The 21,702-nt window shown below is 46.2% G+C and overlaps 1 protein-coding gene across 1 annotated transcript in view; it reads right to left on the bottom strand.

Annotated features, from left to right (window-relative positions):
- SCN8A (sodium voltage-gated channel alpha subunit 8) overlaps positions 1-21,702 on the bottom strand; it is a 359,538-nt gene that overhangs the window by 141,815 nt on the left and 196,021 nt on the right. Inside the window, exons 17-18 of the mRNA XM_030194998.1 lie at positions 10,629-11,099; positions 10,141-10,258 (exon numbers count right to left, since the gene is read on the bottom strand). Coding sequence (XP_030050858.1) covers positions 10,141-10,258; positions 10,629-11,099 — 589 coding nt within the window. The remainder of the gene's footprint in view (positions 1-10,140; positions 10,259-10,628; positions 11,100-21,702) is intronic.

Here is a 21,702-nt window from a genome sequence, read left to right as displayed (position 1 = left end):
ATATGTGAAATGGGAATAACGAAGTTAAAATAGGTCCGGGGGGTCACGTGATGCTCTGAACGGAGAAGGCGTGATTCTGTGTTCTCTGAGGCCCCTGCCATCTGAATACAAATTAAAACTTACAAATTTGTACATGAAAGTCTTTAAAAAGCCTTACCTGAAGGGTGACTCTTTAAGGAAAAGTATCTGGGCGCAGCCGCCACAAATAAAGCCAGCTGAAGCGCAAAAAAAGAAAAAGAAAAAACGAAGCTGCTGAGCGTCGCGGGAGAAGGCCCGTCACAAAATGGCAGTACACTGTTTATGGAAGAACAACTGAGGCAACTTACAGAGGTGGTTGGAGCGGCGATGGCGCCGAAACTCGACAAGTTGAGTGAGCAGAACGCGAATCTTAAAGCGCTGCTTACAGACACCATTAATAGAACAACCGAGCTGGAGACACGGGTTTCGGCAGCGGAAGATGCTATCGGTCCCGCCATGTGTCAAGTCAGCGCGCTGGAAACTACAGTAGAGACACTGACAGCAAAGTTGGACGATCTTGAAAATAGACCACGACGAGGAAACCTAAGATTGGTAGGGTTGCCAGAATCCATCAGCGACCGTGTGCTCGCTTCGGTGTTGGAAACCTGGCTAGCAGCTGAATTCGCGCTGTCAGATCATACAGGCAAAATCTGTCTAGAGCGGGCACACCATATAGGAAGACATCAAGATGGCCGACGGACCCCGCGCACAGTAATCATCAAAGTGCATAATTACGTGCACAAGGCAGAAATATTAAGAGGCTACAGACTAAAACGAAATAATATACGTTATGATGGTCATCAGATCAGAATTTTTCAGGACTATTCGGCCATGCTACAGGAGAAGAGGAAACAATTCACACCCCTATGCCAGCAGCTCCATGATCATCAGGTGCCATTTATGCTGCTCTATCCGGTGCTACTGAAAATCAAAACGGATGGGACATGGAAACAGTTTGAGAGTGTTGCAGCAGCAAAACAATGTGTGAAAGAAATAACGGAGAATAGGCCAAACCACGTGCAAGCAGAGAGAAGTACCTGAATTAATTTCTGTAAAGAGTATTTTATGGATAAATGTACGAATGTTTGATTATTATTATTATAGTAGGCTGATGTTTACAAGGGCGTATGAGAAGTGCAGGAGGCAACTAATGTCTGTGAAGGCAGAGGCCCAGAGGCACCGAAAACCCCTTAAACCTATCCTTTTTGTGATGGGTGGGGTAACAGGGAAGATACAGGAAAGGGAAGCAGGGAGGGTGAAGAGCAGGGGGGGAGGGGGTATATAGGTGGATGGGGGGAAGAGGGGGGGTTGGGAGAGGGCAAGGGGGGGGGGGGGGAACGAGCTTAAGAGTCCAAGGGAAGTCCGAAGGCAGAATAACCGTGAAGGAGGATCTGAGACTAGATATTACAGAAAGGTATATCATGAGATATTAAAAACCCGAGGGGGGAGGCTGGGCTCCCTGAGGGGTGACAGACTAACTATGATTGGATGCAGAACCGCAGACTTTGACTATGGATAAGAGGTCTGGCACAGGAATACGAATAATCTCCTGGAATGTGGGAGGGATTACGTCTCCGATAAAAAGGGCAAAGATTCTGGGTACCTTGAGAAGGCAGGGGGCGGACATAGCCTGTATACAGGAAACGCACTTGTCACAGGGGGAGCAAGATAAACTTAAGTGGCACTGGGTGGGAGATCTTTTTGGTTCCCCGTCTTGTGGAAGGCGAGGGGGCTTAGCAATTTTGCTTCATAAAAATATGGCTGCTAAGGCTAAATTGCTGTTTGCAGATACCGAAGGTCATTATGTGGGAATAAGGTTGAACCTGCAAGGCCAGATGTGTACTTTAGTGGCAGTATATGCGCCGCCAACGAGTGGGAAACATTTTTATGCCAAATTATTTGCGGAGTGCCAGAGACATGGAAAGGACCCTTTAATAATTGCGGGAGACATGAATCAAGTTTTGGATACCCAATTAGATAGATCCAACCCCAAGGGCACAGGAGGAGCCGCTGAGGCCACATTGCTGGAAAGGTTCTGTGATTCACTGGGTTTGGTGGATCCGTGGCGGCTTCTACATGAGGAGAAGAGAGATTATACGCACATGTCGCGGGCCCACCGAACCCAGTCCCGAATAGATTATATCTTGCTAGCGCAGAATCTACTCCCTCAGATTAATAAGGCGGAGATAGGCCCGGAGGAGGTTTCTGATCATGCGCTAATATGAGTGGATCTAGAATCACAACCTTACTTTCAAGGACCTAGAGCTTGGCGCTTTCCCACATACTTATTCTCCTTACCAGAGTTTACAACTTTTCTGACTAGTAAATGGGACGATTTTGCAGCAAATAACGGGCAGCATGTGGCCATCCTGGTCTCTTCTGGTCGACTGCAAAGGCGGTGATTAGGGGAGACCTGATAGCGTATGTGAGTCTCAGAAATCGGAAAATAGCACAGAAAATTGTGGAATTAGAAAGGCGAGTCAAGGCAGTGAAGCGGAGGTATACTAGGAACCCCACACAGGTTTTATTTGAAAACCTCATAAATGCTAGGACAGAGTTAAATAGCCTGCTTCATGAACGAACTATGAGATCCATGGTGATGCGAACATATACTTTAAAGAGATATGGAGATAGACCTGGGGGAATGTTAGCACGTGTGATAAAAGGAGCTCGTAGACCGCATTTTGTAACAAGACTCCGTAAGAAGTCTGGAGAGATTACCACTCATCCCACGGAAATTGTGGAATTATTTAGGCAGCATTTTGAAGAGTTGTATGCGGGGGAGCCTGAGGTGAATCTTAGGGAGAGAATTCAGGAATATTTGCAGAGATCTAATATGCCGAAACTCACTGACGTGCAGGTAAAATCACTTGACTTACCTTTGACGGCTAAAGAGGTGGTGGCAGCGATTCAGGCTTTAAAACTTCACTCGGCGCCTGGCCCGGACGGGTTTTCTGGCGAATTTTATAAAATCTTAAAGACTCAAATAGTGGGGCCCCTGATTGACCTCTATGAAGAGGCCGTAGAGGTCTGCAGATTTCCCAGATATGCAAATGAGGCCCTGATCAGCTTGATACCAAAACTGGGACGAGATTTACTAGAACCGGCCTCTTACAGGCCCATCTCATTGTTGAATGTAGATGTTAAGATCTTCTCGCGGGTGTTGGCAGAGTGGGGGCCGAACAAGTAGGATTTGTCCGCGGATGGCAATCTGTGATGCATATGCGTCGGCTGATTGCGGCTTTGATGGAGGCCCCGGCTAGAACACCCTCAGGACTGGTGATAAGCCTGGATGCGGAACGTGCCTTTGACAGGGTGCTATGGCCCTTTATGTGGGAGACATTACAATGGATTGGTTTGCAGGGATGGTATTTCCATGCTTTGCAGATGCTTTATATGGATCCGAGAGCACGTCTGTTAGTAAATGGGGTAAGGATGAAAGAGTTTAGAATAGAGAGAGGCACGCGACAAGGCTGCCCGTTATCCCCCTTATTTTTTTTTATCACTTTGGGGCCCTTAATATGTGCAATAAAAGCGGACTCTGGCAAAGTGGGAGTTGAAGTGGGGAATGAATGCTTGAAAATATTAGCATATGCGGATGATTTTCTGCTGGTAGTTGATGAGCCATGGACATCGGTGAGACATTTATTGAGGGAACTGCAGAATTATGGGGAATTATCGTGATTTAGGTTAAACCTTGCTAAGTCTCTGGCACTCCCAATATTAGAATCCACTAGACAGCAATGGACAGGATCATTTCCGTTTCAGTGGGTGGAAGGGCAAAGCAAATACCTGGGAGTCACGATTCTTATACAGTTGGCCACGATATATGAGAAAAATGTGTTCCCCCTGTTGACAGAAACTGCGCGGTTGTTGAGCTTATGGGAGTCTTGCCCCCTGTCCCTTACGGGACGTATAGCACTGTATAATATGGTGGTGGTGCCTAAATGGCTCTATAAGTTTCAAATGTTGCCATTATATTTGGGGGGACGGAAAGAGAGGAAATTGCAGGCTATACTTAGACAATTTTTGTGGAATAACAGGCGTCCCCGGTTTGCAATGGACATCTTGTGTAAGCCAAAAGAACATGGGGGAATGGGTCTACTTAATCTGAGGTATCTCACCATAGCGTGTGCCATGCGACATGCTAGAGACTGGTTAGTGGGCAGCCATCAATTTACAAATGTTCGTCTAGAGGCCTCCAAGAACCCCAGATTTCATCTCAGCTGGCTAATGCACACGATTAAATCACAATCCAGAAATAGCCCACGCAAAAACTTGTTTGTAAACTACTATTACTACTATTTAGCATTTCTATAGCGCTACAAGGCGTACGCAGCGCTGCACAAACATAGAAGAAAGACAGTCCCTGCTCAAAGAGCTTACAATCTAATAGACAAAAAAAATAAATAAAGTAAGCAAATCAAATCAATTAATGTGAACGGGAAGGAAGAGAGGAGGGTAGGTGGAGGCGAGTGGTTACAAGTCAAAAGCAATGTTAAAGAGGTGGGCTTTCAGTCTAGATTTAAAGGTGCCAAAGGATGGGGCAAGACGTAGGGGCTCAGGAAGTTTATTCCAGGCGTAGGGTGCAGCGAGACAGAAGGCACGAAGTCTGGAGTTGGCAGTAGTGGAGAAGGGAACAGATAAGAAGGATTTATCCATGGAGCGGAGTGCACGGGAAGGGGTGTAGGGAAGGACGAGTGTGAAGAGATACTGGGGAGCAGCAGAGTGAGTACATTCGCTAAGAGCAATGTGGCGGTGGCTGGGCCGCAGACATAGGTTCTCAGCAGAGGCCACTCCATTTTTATCCTTGCATCTGAACCCAGACTTCCCAGCTGGAACTTTACAAAGCACATTTGTAAGGTGGAGACAGCGGGGAATACATTATCTTTATCAACTCTTAAATGAAGAAGGTCAGCTAAAACCCTTCAAGGAGTTACAACAAGAGAATGGATGGCTGCAAACTGATTTTTACGCATATTTGCAGGTGTGCCACTATATGACATCTCTGGGTGCTTTTAATTTAAGTGAAGATGTGCAAGATATTTTATCCACAGCACTAACACTGGGGTCTCAGAATGTGGTGCCATTACACTATCATCATCGGTATTTACTTGACTCCACAGAAGATATAGATTATTGTGGACTTGCCAGCAGCTCGCAGAGAGACCTTGTTGAAGAGTTTACGGCAGATATGCTACAGCGGTATCTACTTGAAATCCTGCACAGATCAACCTTTATCCGGGACTGGGAACAACAGTACAAATTTGCGTTGAGATTTTATATTGCACCAGTTCGAGCGCAGAAGGCCAGTTTTGGAACTGGCGAATGCCTGAAGTACGGTGCTGCCCAAGCTTCATTGGGCCATATGTTCTGGGCTTGCCCCTGCATTTGTCAATTTTGGATCTCAATTTTTGACGAAATTATTTATTTTATTTTTTTTTGTTACATTCGTACCCCGCACTTTTTCCCACTCATGGCAGGCTCAATGCGGCAGGCAATGGAGGGTTAAGTGACTTGCCCAGAGTCACAAGGAGCTGCCTGTGCCGGAAATCGAACTCAGTTCCTCAGTTCCCCAGGACCAAAGTCCACCACCCTAACCACTAGGCCACTCCTCCACTCCTTAAACGCTGCTGGGGCCGACAGATGATAGCTGATCCTTTGATTTTGTTTAACATATTTCGTCTTACAGGACCTTCCCCTGCGGGACTATTGGGCTTTTTGCGCAGAGCTATACTGGTTGGGAAGAAAATAATTTTACTTCTGTGGAGGGAGCCAAGCCCACCATCCAAAGACTTTTGGAGGACTAAAATGATAGAACTTCTACATACTGAATTATGTGAGGTGGCAAACTCCTCAGAAAATGACATCAGCTCTTTTAAGAAAGTGTGGCGCAGATTTTTACACACATTACAACCAAGCGCCAAACGGAGGATTCTACAACGATTACAGAGTAGCCTGGAGAGACTAGGACACCCAAGGACTATGAACAAAATAGTCTGATACAGGATTTGAGACATGGGGCGGGGAGGGGGGAGAGAGGGGATATTATAAATTGCGGATGATGGTCATTAATGTAATACTGTGTATACATTGTGTTCTTTTGGTAAATCAGTACGTGTTCTGCGGGAAGGGGTGGGAAGAGTTGGGCAATGGGAGGGGGGGGGGAGAAGAAACCAATTGAGATCACAAGTAGCTTAGCGGATGTTCACTGCATTAATACAGTATTTGTTACACTGTTAGCTGTGTATGTTCTGAATCACGTTAATAAAAATATTTAAACATAAAATAGGTCCAGGGGTTAGGAACTGGGGGAGGTGGGGAGGTTGATGTCTGGAGTTTCTGTGAGTATAACATCAATTTTATAACCATATCATATGGTCTCTGCAACCAATTTGTCTGAGGTTATGTGGTGTTATAATATCCTGAAGAAAAAGAGACAGGCGCAGTAGTCAAAATCCCTGAACATCTGAGTGGCACTGAGTGGAAGTTGACTATTATTTCCTTTCTTTTGTTTTCTGCCTTTGTGGGTAGGTCTTCACTGGCATCCAACACTAGGGAAATAGGTGAGAGTAACTCCTACATGAGTAGTACTGATTCTTCAAGAGTACAACGAAGGAGGCAGATCAGTGGATTGAGCAAATAATTCCCATATAATTGCGCAATGGTCTTTTATAAAACTCACTGTGTCTTTGACATTTTCTCCAAAGAGATTATCCCCTAGGCATGAGGCATCATTCATTCATTCATGGATATCTTTCCAGAAGCCCAATGCTCTGAGCTGTGCCATTCTTTGAGCACTTATGGACCAAATCTGTGCCAAGATTGAATGATAGTTCAACATTTGCAAATGGTGAGATGCAATTTTAAACTTTAACACTGCCCCTTGGGAGAACTTTATTCTGAACATCAAGGATTTTAAAGACCTTCCCTTCTGATATCCAAAGTTTTTGGATTCTTGCCTAGTCAAGTACTGGAGTGAGATTTGGAGACCTTTGATTTCTTAAGTGCTGCAGCTACCGTAATTGACTAGTGTGACAGTTGGATATTTTCACATCAGGGTGAAGGCTGTATCTTGTACCTGAGTTCATCTTCTGGATGCTGGGGATATGGAAAGGGTGTCATCTGCTAGATTTTTGCCTGCAAGAACTTATGCATAGGCAGGTGGTGCTGAGATTATCAGTGCTTCCATTCAAAACCCTGCCCTTCTTTTAGACAGATGCTCAAAAGGCCGGCGCTGTTCCAAACAGTGCCAGAAAAATACTGCTGGATCAGCGCAGTGAAGGAACTCCCTAATCCTCAACACTAATGTGCTGCAAATTTAGGCATGCTCATAGCACTGAGCATTAGGGAGTTTGGCAGGAGGATAGTGCCTGGCGCATGTGCTCAAGAGTTATGTATTGAGCACATGCCCAGAACACCAGAGGAAGAGGAGGAAATACCGGCTCCAAAATTTAAAAGGCAGTGACTCCCATTCCTCCACATTTTCCAGTTTACAAAAGGTTACTACAAAAAAGAAATTTCATTTCTACTCCCAGAACTGAAGGTACTGTTCTTTTTTCAGACCAAGGACTGGGCTATGTTTTTCTATTTCCTTCCGATTAAAGCAACCGTAGTCAAGTTCAAGCACAAAAGCTACTAGGTCTAAAAGTCTGGAACAAGTTAAAATACCATATCTGAAGCAAAGGTGTCTATTTTACACGAGTTTGTGCTAGTACACATTTAACAGATAGGACCGAGTGTCTCTAGCAATTGGCAGACAGGGGCTGGGGTTCTCCTGACACCCTAACACCAGCTCTGAGCTGGAATTAGGTTTTCGGTGGTAGGGGCGTGCTTTTTAACAGCGCTCTAGTCTGAGCATCGTGGGGGGGTGGGGGTGGAATAAGAAATAGCCTCATTTGCATGCAATTTGCGTTGTCTCTCGAGCTCGTTGTTTCCTGAGGTAGGGCCTTTCGAGCACTGAGTGCCGGTAAACGCTGGTGCTAGTCCAGCGCCTGTGTTTACATCTGAGCATCGGGGCCTTAGTGCTTCTCTCCTTAATGCTGTAGGTACTGGTGCTCACATAAATGCCAAGCTTATCCCACACTGATATGTCCCCCATGTCAGCACCACGAGAGCACAGTCAGCGCAGCGGGAGGTGGGGTTGAAAGGCGCTGCAAGACTTGCACCAGCACCAAGCCTGGAAAGAGCGGGGCTGGGAACACCCATCTATTTGAATCAATTTACGGAAAGAACCAAAACACAGAGTCCACACTCACTGTTCATCAATGCATCATACATCCACCTATGATCTCCCATCCCCCATAATTCCACATTACTCATACATTTACTCACAGAAATATGTACACCATGTGCCTTTGTGTCTTAACACTGCCCTTAAGCTTCCCATTGTCTCCTCCCAATGTCTCAATGTTGATGTCCCATTGTGATTTTCCTAATGATAATTCGATTATCTCGCATAACTTGTACAATATAACCCATAACCAAGTTGTAACAAATGTATTTTCATTATTCTTATCTTATTGTAAGCCACACTGAGCCCGCAAAGAGGTGGGAAAATGTGGGATACAAATGCAAACAATAAAATAAATAAATAAAGTGATTGAACTGGCTAGAAACAGCCGCTGGGAAATTAAATTGCTCATGTGGGGCTATCCTACTGATATACAGCAGCAATTAACTGGTTAGTGCTACTGAATATCACTACAGACCACTAAAGTGAAAGCTGGCTATTTTGGGGGCAGTTCAGGGTGGAGTCAGCACTTATCGATTAAGTACCAATATTCAGCACTTAACCACCGAAGTTAAGCAGCCATATTGTACTGCATAAAGCAGAGCCCTATCTTTATGCAGTGTTCCTTTGATGGTCAAGTGCTGATCATCAGGGCCGCCGAGAGGAGGGACAGAGGGGGGGGGGCAAGATTCCACAGGGCCCGGCCTCCAAAGGGGGCCCGGCACTGGGGTCTGTCTCTCTCCTGCTCCTGACGAGACCCGGGTGATCGCATCTCAACAGGAGCAGGAGAGAGAAAACTCTGGTGTCGGGCCCCCCTTAGAGGCTGGGGAGGAGCAGACACAGGGCTTCAGGGCCTCTGGTTTGGCTGGCAGGGGACCCAAGTCCCGCCAGCAGAAGCCTTCCTCCAACACTATTCTCTGCTGCATTGCCTGCCCTGCGACAGCTTTCCCCCGCACGTCACGCATGTGTTGGAGGATGGCTTCTGCTGGTGGGGCTTGGGGACCCCTGCCAGCCAAGGTATGTGGAGTTGCGGCAGGGGGCAGGGAGGTGGGGCAAAATGTCCCCTTCCCCCCCCCCACACACACACTTTGGACTCCAGCCCCCCCAATTTTTGTTATCTAGCTATGCAGCGATCCGAGAGGGGGGCCCAGTGCCCTCCTGAACATTGCACTTAACCACATAAGGGATAGCTGGCCGCATAAACTCGGATAATATCTGGGGAACACCGCTGCTGGCAAAAAAAAAAAAACTCACCACCACAAGGTGAATATCTACTCCACTGTCTCCACAGGTGGCTATAGGGGCAACACTGGAATCTTCCCATAAAGAAGCAGTGGAAGGTATGTTGATTTTTTGGGCTGCATGTATCTGTACATCCCTGGCATTATTGCTCCTGGATGCTTTTGCTCTGATGCTGGCTGTGCCTTTTAATGCTGAGCAGAAGCCCACAGGGTCAATGGCAGTCTTACCAGTCCCTTAGAGCCGAAAGGCTCCCTCAGGGTGATCCTTCTGTTCTTTTTCACCTTCAAAGGTATTTAAACACTGTGCAAAACAGCCTGGGACATCATGCTGGGGTCCCCTTAACAGAGATCATGGAGATCCAAACGGATCATGGTTTAGGCACATTTGATACAGGATTTGACCCCCAGTTTTTCTGACATCTGTGAAGATTTTTTTTTTGAGAGATTAAGGAGAGCAGTTGGAAAGCATGTCTGTCTGTGCTGAGTGGATGAAAACGCCTGAGGAAAAAAGAGGAGCCTACAAGAGCATGGGGACCCTTATGTGTGCCCAGAAAATCCTAGGTCTTAGAATTTCATGGTACTATACAATACCTGCCAGTGACATTAAATATGCATGTATCCAAAAAAATTAGGCACACATGTACATACCATCAGTGAAGCAATTTTCAGGGTCAAGGTATTCTTCTGGCTGCTCCACAGGAGCTTCCTCAGCTTCTGGCTTGATATCAATAGTGCTTCCTTCGGAAGAGCTGGTACCATCCAGTTTCTACAACAACAGAGACTGAAATTGACACACAGCATATTTGAATAATCCTTTCATCTTATTGGCTAATAAATGCATGGTACTGCTAAGGTACTGGAAAACACATCATTAGACTTCTCAACATTCAGCAATGAAAAGGTGTCAGTTTACCAAAGGACTGCATTAATACTAAAAAGTTAATGAATTTCAACTTCAGTTCAAACAATGTCACTGTAACACTGGCTCTCACAGAGGTGAGCCTGTGATTCATGGACAGTTGCACATTCTATTACGACAGAGAAAAGCTAACTTATTCATCTACTAGCATTTCTGGGTAAGGTGGTATAGTCAACCTTGCTGATTCTAAAGCCACAATAGGAAGGCTCCTTCTCACCTCTTTGCTGCCCTCAGCGTCAGACTCGCTGCTGAAGTCCTCTGTATTGAGGTTCTCAAAGTCAGACTCACCCACAGCAATTGGGACTCGAACAGTGAGGTTTGGGTTATGTATAAAGGACATGTGGTCTTCATCAATTATATACTTCTCCACACTACTGCCAATGCCACTGGTGGTGCCATTGCCATTCTTCTGGTAGTCCATATCCCGGTTGATATCAGCCCCAGTATGGTTGGCAATACAGTTGGCCTTCTTATCATAGAGCTCATCAAGTGGCTTGACCTCATCTGCCACTTTCTTCTTAAAGTATTTCTGGACGAAGGTACGGACTTTCAGCTTGATCCAAGCAATGCCCTTCTTGATCCGGATTACAGAGATCTGGAGGTTATTCATTTCACCATCATCATCCGTTGCTGCCAGGTTGTCAGCACTGAAGGAACTCAACAACAAGGCCAAGAAAAGGTTCAGTACCTGGAAGAGGAGAATGTCATTCTGCGTCACTATCAAGGCATAAGACCAGAGTCTGTGGTAAAATGCTTCCAAATCATATTAAGTCACACTTTAAGTCCAGACAATTTAAGATGCTGTCTCTTATCAATGCAAAAGTGTACTCGCTGATCATTGAGGAGGAATATGTTTAGTATGCATTTGCATGCTACTTGCGCTAAGAGCCCTGTTTAGCATGCATTTGCATGCTAGTTGCGTTCAGAGCCTGCGAGCGCGTTGTTTCATGCGCTCGGGGGCTCTGATCATGGAGTGGCAGCAAACGAAGGCGTTAGTATAGCGCTAATAGCCTCTAGTGCCCGCGTTTGCTTCTGATCATCTGACCATCAGCTTCTCTCCCTGGAACATGTCCCTCTCTATCAGCTCTCTTCCTCTTCCTCCTTGTCTAGTAAGGCTCAGAATTCTTATTGAGATGGAATCAGACTGGGTGGACTGCAGCTCTTTTCAGCCTCCTTGAATGGGAGGGGGGAGGGATCTGGAATTCAATAGCATTGCCTGCTTTTTGCTTTCTTCAAGCTGGAGAGTGGCACTGCATGCTCTCCTCACTCAATCACTTTCCTCTCTCTTTCTCCCCCCCCCCCCCCCAGTGCATCATTTCCCATACCCATCCTATTCAATCACCCACAATCTAAACCCCCATTCTAATCATGCATTTATTTTAAACATTTATACATCACCTATTACCTAGGCGATTTACACAAACAACCATACATATTAAAAACATACAAAAAGCAAAGTAAACAAAGAGACACACACTCACACCTCACAAACTCTATAGCATCTTCAATCTCCCCACTCTCTCTCTACTGCCCCATGCTCATGCCCCTTATACCCCCTCACCCTCTCTCCCCTCCATCTGATTCCAACACTCATTCTCCCACTCCCCTACTGTGGTCACCAGGAGCAGAGGTGAAAGGGCTAGGCCTGGCCCTGTCACTAAAGCAGAGGGATGGGGCTGGGCTTGGCCATGCCAGAAAAGAAGAACAATTTAGGTGGCAGTGGTCTGGTACCAATGTGGTAATAGTGCAGCACTTTAAAGCTGTTCTCACTATGGCAAGGAGTGTCCTGTCCATCTAACAAGAGGTTTACATTAGAGGGGGTGGGAAACAGTAGGCCTTGAGCATGGACCTCTGCTCAAGGCCCCACATTGTACCGATTTCCATTTTGTAGCAGCCGAGGATAGAAGATGGAGGTAGGGTGAGGACTGTAGCAGGGGGGAGGGAAGAGGAGAGGAGATCTGGATGCTTGGCGGGGTTAGAGGAGGGATGATGTTGGACAGCTGATGGGGCTAGGGAAGAGAAGGAGACATGCTGAACATGGGAGTGGAGTAGGGAATGGAACAGGAGATGCTGGACATAAGGGTTGGAGGGAAGGAGAGATGCTGGACTAAATGGGAAGATAGGGCCTTGAGCTACCTTTGTGTATTGGGGGAGGGGGCCAACACATGGCTGAAGATTCATCAGATACCCTTCCTCCCTCTTCTCTGTAGGCTGCCTGGAAGGAAGGGGCTGGGGCAGAACACTCCTGCTGCTCTGACTCTGGGCTCTGAAAAGAAGTGGTGAAACTGGACCATTCCCAAGAAATTAAGCCTTGGGTATAGTCATATTAAATTCTGTTTGCCAACACAGTTTAGATTTCTCTAAAATAACAGCTCAATTTTAAAGCTAGAACATTGGCCAGCACAGCAGACATCCCTTTAAACCAGTGAGGAATTAATGGAGGCACTCTCTTAAGTAGCACTGTATCTTACAGCAGTGTATAAATTATTAAGTCAGTGCTCTCTGTACTTCCAAGTAAGCAAATGTCTCCATAATGTTGGTCATGATAAGCACCTACCACTCAACAGTACAACAGTTGTGACCTTCCCCCCTCCCCTTCCCTGCCAGGGGTTTTGGGAAGATAAAGGATTATTTCACTGGAGTAAACGCTTTTGGGGAGGTAAAGAAAAGAGCTATTACTAGAAGCTGGAATAAACCACAGCACATGAAAGCAGAGGATACAAACTGCAACCTGAAACACCAGTAGTAACTAGGTAATTTCTGTACCCAGAGCAGAGGGGAAACGCTTTCACTACTGTAAGGAAAATCACATACCACTATTATTTACACATACTCTTCACAACTGAAGGGTAAGAATGCATGTATTGAAATATACATGTTGTAAAGGAGTTGGCAGGGATATGTTCAATTGGAGGAAGCAAGCTTCACCACAATCAGAAAAGCTAGGATTTTGCCCCAGTCCCCAACTTCAGAGTTATTTGGATGCTCAAAGGAACAGAGGAAATCTGCATGTGAGATCTTCCATCATTGCTTCTACTTGGCACTTGGCCTTTTGACTCAGAGGGAAAACGCCCCTCTAGGCTGGGGTAGACAGTAGTTTCCTTGGTCTCTCTAAGCTGGAGCCACTAAAAGCTGGGATTCCACAAAAGACATTGAACTGGAACTTAGGAGGGATGCTACCCGTACCAATGGAAGCCTGTCCCAAAGATGAAGGGCTTGCCAAAGTTTGAGAAGGAGAAGTGGTGTTCTCAGGACGCAGTCCAAAGCTGGAGCAGCAGCAGAGAGGTAGCCACCAGGAGATATAGCCCAGAGGTGGGACTGTAGCAGCTGATAGCCCCAAGCAGCTCAGAGGCCAGCCCTAGTGATGGGGTTGCAGTTGTGGATGGCCCCAGGCTGTTCGAGGGGAACTACAAGGTCAAGCAGCAGAGGAGGTAGGGAAGCACTCCCTCCGGGTTGGAAGGATGCCTGGTAATGGAGAAGCGATGGAGCTACGCCCCCTCCAGGTGGAAGGGAGGCTCAGCAGCAGAGAAGCAATGTAGTAGCAGTAGTGTACCAAGGGCGGGGCGGAGGGGGCAGTCCGCCCCACGTGCAGGCAGCATGGGGTTGCACGAATCAGTTGTGGGGCTGTCGGCTCCGCTGGTTCCCTTCTCCCTCTGATGTTACTTCCTGTTCTGGGGCAGGAGACCGGTGGAGCCAACAGCCACACAACTGCTTCATGCAACTCCAGGTAGTGAGGATGATGCACACCAGAGGAGGGGGAGGTGGGTGATGCACTGAAAGGAAGGGGGGGGTGATGCACCGAGGGTGGAGCGTAGCGGCAACCCATTCCGGGTGGCAGCCAACCTAGGCACATCAATGTGTAGCAGTGCCTCCTCCAGGCAGGAAGGAGGTACAGCAATAGAGCAGTGGCCCCCTACAAGTGGGAGGGAAATTAGGCTGCTGAGAGAAAGTGAAACCACAAGCACAGCTTGGAGAGGTGGAGCTTTGAGACCAGACAACAGAGCCAGGCACCATAGATCCTCCCAGGACTTCCTTCAACCACTGGTCCAGTTGTACTTGAGAAAGGGTGGGACTTGGAGCAGGGCGGGAAAGGATAATGGGAAAGAAGTAATGGGATATGAAGATACAATATCACTATTCCTTATTTAGTTGATAATCTTGTGCTGGAATAGATACTGAATGATTAATTGATGATTTATAGGAATATATATAAGAAATGTTTGTTTTGTTTAAATGGTTATCTTTCATAGAGTTTAATATTTCCACTGTTTAATTGCAGTATTATTATTTACTACTAGTAAAAAAGGCCCGTTTCTGACACAAATGAAACGGATGCTAGCAAGGTTTTCCTCGGCTCCCCTGCAGCCATCCATGTCCAGCGACCCTCCTCTCCCCCTGTAGCCACCCATGTCCAGCGACCCTCCTCTCCCCCTGTGCCCACTGCAGCCACCCATGTCCAGCGAACCTCCTCTCTCCCCTGCCCGCCCGCCTGCCACCCATGTCCAGCGACCCGCCTCTCTCCCCTGCCCCCCCTCCAGCCACTCATGTCCAGCAACCCCCTGCCCCCCTGCAGCCACCCATGTCCAGCAACCCTCCTCTCTCCCCTGTCCCCCCTCCAGCCACCCATGTCCAGCGACCCTCCTCTCTCCCCTGCCCCCCCCTCCAGCCACCCGTGTCCAGCGACCCTCCTCTGGACATGGATCAGCTGTGAGGCATGTTTTTTTAGTTGACATCATAATGGCTAAGGTGATGTCAACCTGATCTATAGAGCCTAGCAGACCAACTCGGAATGAGCCACGGTCCCAGGCAAGTCAGAACATTGGAGGTGAGAATTATTATATAGGATAAACCTAGAGTTGTAGAAATGTGATAAACTTTGAAAATATTTCTAGCCAGCCTTGTTCACAGTCATACTCATGATAATACAGCAGATGATGTCAGATAAAAACTGGTACAGTCCATTCAGTCTGCCCAAGATAAAACTAATAGCATTTTCAGGGCACAGACTGTAGAAATCTGCCCAGCACTGGCCTTGTTCTCCAACTTCTAAGTTGTCATCGAATCCCCACTCCAACCCACCCAAATTTGTTCAGCCACAATCAGGACACAGACCGTAGAAGTTTACCAGGCACTGGCCTTGTTCTCCAACTACTGAAGCTAACCTTGTCCAGGCATGATCAGGGTGCAGACCGTAGAGGTCTGCATGGCATTGGCCCGGTTTTCTAGCTACTGAAGCTGAATTTGTCCAGGCACGATCAGGGCACAGATCGTAGAAGTCTGCCCATTTTGGATATTTCCTGAGGAGAAGGGAGGAAGATCCCACCCGCTACCACCCTTCTTCCTCAGGTGGTGGAACTTCGCGCCAAGCATTCAGGAACCAATAGAACCTACCCAAGGGGGGGGCACTGCCAGGGCATCCCCAAAAGAGGTGCTAGATAAAACATTTTGGAGGCTCTCCTAGAATAGTAAAAGTTTTTGAGCTGTGAACAGGTCTGACTTATTGGTAAAATGGATGATGAAGATGTTGTAATGTTGAAAACCTAGTGTAGAGGTGAAGGGATTCATCCAAATCAGGTACTATTGGTCACCATGGTGGGCTTGAAGATGTGGACTCAGCTGCTATTGAAGTAGAGGAGTTTTAAATATTGGATCAAGTAAGATTTAGAGGTAAATTCTATGATGATTTCACAAGAATTAAAAAGTTTTCTGTACTTGTTCTGTACAGATAGATCCTGCAAAGCTACACTGTGCTATGTCCCTCTAGTTGGTATTGGAAGTGGTGATACACTACATGTTACAAAATGAAGGTAATACTTTGCAGAATGTAGCAAGATTCCAGGGGGGACCAGTAGCCTACCCTTGTGATTGGCACTATTGGGAAGGTATTATGATACTAGTCCATACAAGAGGTTGATAGTATTTTCAGGAATTAAGCCTACCCACTAGAAAGAAAGAATTTCCACTGCATTGTTTAGACCTCCAGATGTTGAAGAAATGGCAATGCACTGAGGGAGAGAAAAAGAAATGGTGAATGCAATGGTTTTACCTGCTTCAAGACCATCGTGCAAAGGCCTGAGGAGAAACTCTCCCAAGATATAGACTAGAGCGCTGCACGGCTTCCGTCCCCACAGGAATCCCGCGGAACCCGCGGGATTCCCGCGGGGACGGAGGCAGTTCCTGCGGGGTTCCCACGGGGATGGAAGCAGTTCTGCGGGGTTCCCGCGGGAACGGAGGCAGTTCCTGCGGGGTTCCCGCGGGGATGGAACCAGTTCTGTGGGCTTCCCGTGGAAGTGTAAGCTGCACCTGCACCAGCCTCTCATCTACCGAATACCAATTTATTTGAGTGCTGTCTCCTCCTCCTCTTCTTCCTTGCTTTAACAGCATAAATGTGGAAAGTCTTCCATTAAGGAGGTGGTAGAGTCACAAATGATGACGGAATTCAAAAAGGCGTGGGATGAACACAGAGGATCTCTAATTAGAAAATGGAAGTTATATAAAAGCTAACTTTAAATGGCTGCATGTGTGTGGATGTGTCAAGTGACGCTTAGATGGCGACTCTGGCTGTGATGAACTAGGGCTGATACCTGGCAGACTTGTATGTTCTGTGTCTCATACATGGCAATCTGGTGTAGGATGGGCTGGAAAGGGCTTAGACAGCAACTTCAGTGGCTGGAACATGAGGACAGTGCTGGACAGACTTTTACGGTCTGTGTCCCACAAATGAGAACATGAATAGGCTGGAGTGGGCTTTGATGGCAACTCCAGCAGTTGGAACATAAGGATGGGGCCAGATAGACTCCTGTGGTCTTTGTTCCAGAAACACGAAAGAAAGACCATAATCAAGTATATAATATCACACTCGTTGATTTAATGATGAATTGATCATGAGTGTGACTATTGGGCAGAGTGGATGGACCGTTCAGGTCTATTTGCTGTCACTTACTATGTTACTATTAATCCTCTTTGCTCCCAGGCTGGTGCACAGACCTCAGCTCTGACACAGGCACGAGAATCAGATGTCACCTGACCTACTGGCGCGTGCATGTGGCGGCCTCTCAGCACACACTGCCAGTGAATCAGAGACAAATCTTACATGTGCGCACCAGAGTGTTCCAAGTTCCAACTTCCGTTCCTTCCTTGCCTACAGTGCTGTGGCTCAAATCCAGAAAGGGAGCTGACTGGAACTTTCTTTTATGTACTATTAAATTCTTACGGGGATGGGTTAAATTCTTTCGGGGATGGGTGGGGATGGGTTAAATTCTTTCGGGGACGGGTTGGGATGGTTTAAATTTTTGCGGGGATGGGTGGGGATGGGTAAGATTCCAGCGGGGATGGGTGGGGACGGGTAAGATTCCAGCAGGGACGGGCGGGGATGGGTAGGATTTCTGTCCCCGTGCAACTCTCTAATATAGACCGACTGGAACATGTTTTGTGTAAAGCTGAGAGTAAAGGCGTTGTCACAGCTCAGGACGTGGACAAGGTGCAAACTGAGCAGATTCTCAGAGGGGCCAAATAAAAGAAAATACCCCCCTCCAATTGCTGTAGTAATGAGAAGAATCAGGGAAGATTGAAAAGCCACGAGGAATTCCCCTAGGTCACCCTAGCAGAGTGGGACCACCCTTTAACCAGTAAGAGACAGTCACACCTGACACTAAGACCCTCCAGGAACAGCCCACACTTTGATTACAGCTCTCCAAGAAGAAAGGAAAGGGGGACAGCACCACAGACCCACAAAGGCTATGGAGAAGTAGCAGGCTAAGATAAATGTAATTGCCCCAGGTACAAAAACTTAAGACTGTGAACCCTCTAGGGACAGAGAAAGTTCCTGCATATAATGTGTACAGTGCTGCATACCTCTAGTAGCGCTATAGAAATGATTAGTAGTAGTAGTAGTTCTCTACCTGGTCACATCCAGTCAACCTCAAAGAGCTATATTCTTTTCTGGGATTCATTGATTATTATTGAAAAACTATTCAAAAATATTAAGTACTTTTGCTTGGGCTGATGCATGGTTACCCACACATGAATCAGAAACAAAAGCACAGGATGGTTGCTAAGGGAAAATATTACAAGATGTCAGAGTCTTTTGGTATGAGATAGACTCGAGAGTGTGAAGTTGCATGTGGAAGAATTATACACCCCCTGATATTCAAAACCATTTAACCAGCCAGGAACGGCATCTGGCCGATTAAATGGCACTTAACCAGCTATCTGGCGATATTCAGTAGGGGATAACCGGCTATCCCCTGCCGAATATTCCCAGTTACCGGCTAGGAGATAACTGGCTTTATCGCGCAATATAGCCGGCTATCCCCAAATAAGTGGCCACATCGGGCCACGTAAATAACTGGAATATCTTTTGCAGGTTTAAATACAACCAGCTGTCTAAATATTAACGTAGCCAGTTAAGTTTAAACTGGCCAAAAATAAAACTGATATTCAATGCCAGTCACCAGAAATGGCCCGGCATTGAATATCTCAGCTGACCGCGGGGGTCAGCCAGGCTCCCTCCTGTGGTCTGAATATCAGCCCCACAGTGTTTATGTGAGGCACCTGTGCTAGCATTTGCTGACCCGGGCAAGCCCTACGACTGCATATAGATGCTCGTCTGGATGGTTTGGGAGTAGTTCTATACCAATCACATCCAGAAGCACTGAGACCTGTAGCCTACATTATCCAGTGCACTAACTACAGTTCTTAGCCTCTTAGGTAGTTGTGAGGAAATTCAGGGACTACTTATATGGAGCAGAGACTAAGATTAAAATGGACAATAACCCACTGACTTATCTTCTAACAACTGCAAAGCTGGATGCAACTGGACACCGGTGGTTGGTTGCATTGTTGCTTTACAATTTCAGTTTCCAATAGTGACCTAGAATTACAAATAGGAATGCACATGTATTGTCCCAATGCCCCCACAGGAGTGACAATACAGAAGCAGAATGGTGTAATTTATCAGAAACTAGACTGGCAGCTATATGTGCAGGCAGGTAATATGTTCAAACAAATCTGCAGTCAAGCGGAGAACTCGAACGCCCCACGGGAGAACACAGGTATAGAAGAAAGTGGGATGTTTGACCACGGCAAAACAAAACCTGGAGAGATGAATCTTAAAAATACTTGTTTATGGATGAAAAAAGGACTCGACACAACCGTTGTGTTTCGGCCGTTAGGCCTGCATCAGGAGTCTCGCTCGGCAGTGTTCCGTGGATTGGGTCTCAGACACCGACGAACAGCTGATGCGTGCGTTAGAAGGCACGTAATGTGTAGATCTGTGAAGTGGGTCTTTAAAAAGACCTCTGAAGGGAAAAAGTGCTCGTAGACAAAAGGACTGTCAGTGTAAAACAACTAAATTGATAAAATGTTCAGCTTCATAAACAATTGGTTCAGGCCCATAGTGCTGTGGCAAAAAATCTGACTATAGACAATAGAACACAATATGTGGAGTTGCAGTGCATCCTTAATAGCTTAATACATCAATGCACCCTTAACACCCTGAAATATGGCCGGCACCATTTCTTTAAGTGCAATAATCATATGGCATTTGCCTGGCCCATTTGGTACAGGATGCTCAGGGATCCTGATTCATCCCTTTTCTGAAAGATCCTGCTGGTCATAAGTTAAAGGATAACAAATCAATCTTGCTGATGATACATAATTATTATAAAACTTTAGTTATAGCCCTGCCCACCAAGTCCTTGTCCAATTTGGCCTTCCTTTAAGGATATAGCACTGCCTACTCTCAGCAAGGCAGACTTAGTTCTTTTGAATGCCCCAATTCATAAATGAGACATTCACCACACAATTAAAACCTCAACAACATTCATGGCTCCAGGCCCAGACGGTCTGCCCCTAGAATTTTATAAGATCCTAGGGCCCAAGGTGGTTCCTGCCCTCCTGGATGTATACAATGAGGTGATACTTAAAGGGAACTTACCAGACACGAAGAGAGGGGCAACAGTCCTTCCTATCTTGAAACCAAATAGGGAACCCTTGCTGACAAGCTCCTATAGACCTATATCTGTACTTAATGTAGATCTTAAGATTTATGCTAAAATTCTGGCCAATAGACTGGTAGAAGTAATACCCAAACTGGTGGGTATCCATCAAGTAGGCTTTGTGAAAAGGAGAAACGCAGTGGACAATGTGAGATGTTAAATTAGCGTCATGGTGGCTGTTTGTACACAGCAGCTAGATTCCATTGTAGTCAGCTTTGATATAGAAAAAGGTTTTGATACAGTCTATTGGACGTATCTTTGGGATGTCTTATGTAGTTTTGGATTCCAAGGTCCTATCTCGCAAATGATAACCATACTTTCTTCTGAGCCCTGGTTTTGGTGAATAGGATACTCTCTCCCAGAATTAATATACAGAGGGGAACACGCCAGGGACGTCCCCTCTCCCCAATATTATTTTTACTGTGTATACAGCCTTTGGCCTTTAAACTGTTAGTTGACAGATCCATCCGGGGCATTCCACTAGGCAAGGGTTTAAATTGGCTCTCTTTGCTGATGATCTTCTAATGGCCTACACTTCTCCAGAAAACTCCCTCCATAGAACTTTAGATGTGTTCTTGGAATATGCTCAGTTGTCTGGATTATGGATAAATGCAGACAAGTCTGAGACATTATATCTGACAGAAGACTTAGACCCAGTGGTGTGCTGGAGCAGGCTCTCACAGGATCTCGAGAGCCGTTTGTTAAGTTTTTAAGAATTTTGGAGCCGGTTCTCCATGGCTACTTTAACAAATGGATCCCAAAATGTGGGCTTGGGCCCCTCCTGAATTCTCATTTACTTTGCTGGTGAGAGAGAGCCCCCTGTTAACAATTTACCAGCACACCCCTGCTTAGACTGCATATGGAAAGGAATTTTTCCTCTCCACTGGGCGGATAATCAGCTAAAGTACTTAGGCCTTCTTATCCCTCAGGTCTTATTCAATTAATATCTCCCATATTTTACTTGATACCAAGTCCCTTTGTAATCACTGGGGACCTCTCCCACTATCTTTATGGGACCAAATTGCATTAATAAAAATGGTGTTATTGTCCAAAAGGCTATACCTTCTACAACATCTTCCAATTATGCTAACATCCACTGATTTAACAAAGTTTAATAGTTTGAATATAAAATTTGTGTGGGGTACCAAAAAAACAAGTATTGCCCTCAGACACTTAGATATGTGAGAGAGTGGATTTTTGAATCTTCTGATTTTTGTGATTTTCATTTTGAATGCAGTTTGGGAAATGACCTTTCCCTGGCATATCTGATCCATGCTCATTATGGTGCCCTGT

This window comes from Microcaecilia unicolor, chromosome 3 (assembly GCF_901765095.1).
Source record: "Microcaecilia unicolor chromosome 3, aMicUni1.1, whole genome shotgun sequence".
Lineage (NCBI taxonomy): Eukaryota > Metazoa > Chordata > Amphibia > Gymnophiona > Siphonopidae > Microcaecilia > Microcaecilia unicolor.
Note: the sequence above shows the minus strand (reverse complement) of the source record. Positions and strands in the feature narration are given on the sequence as shown.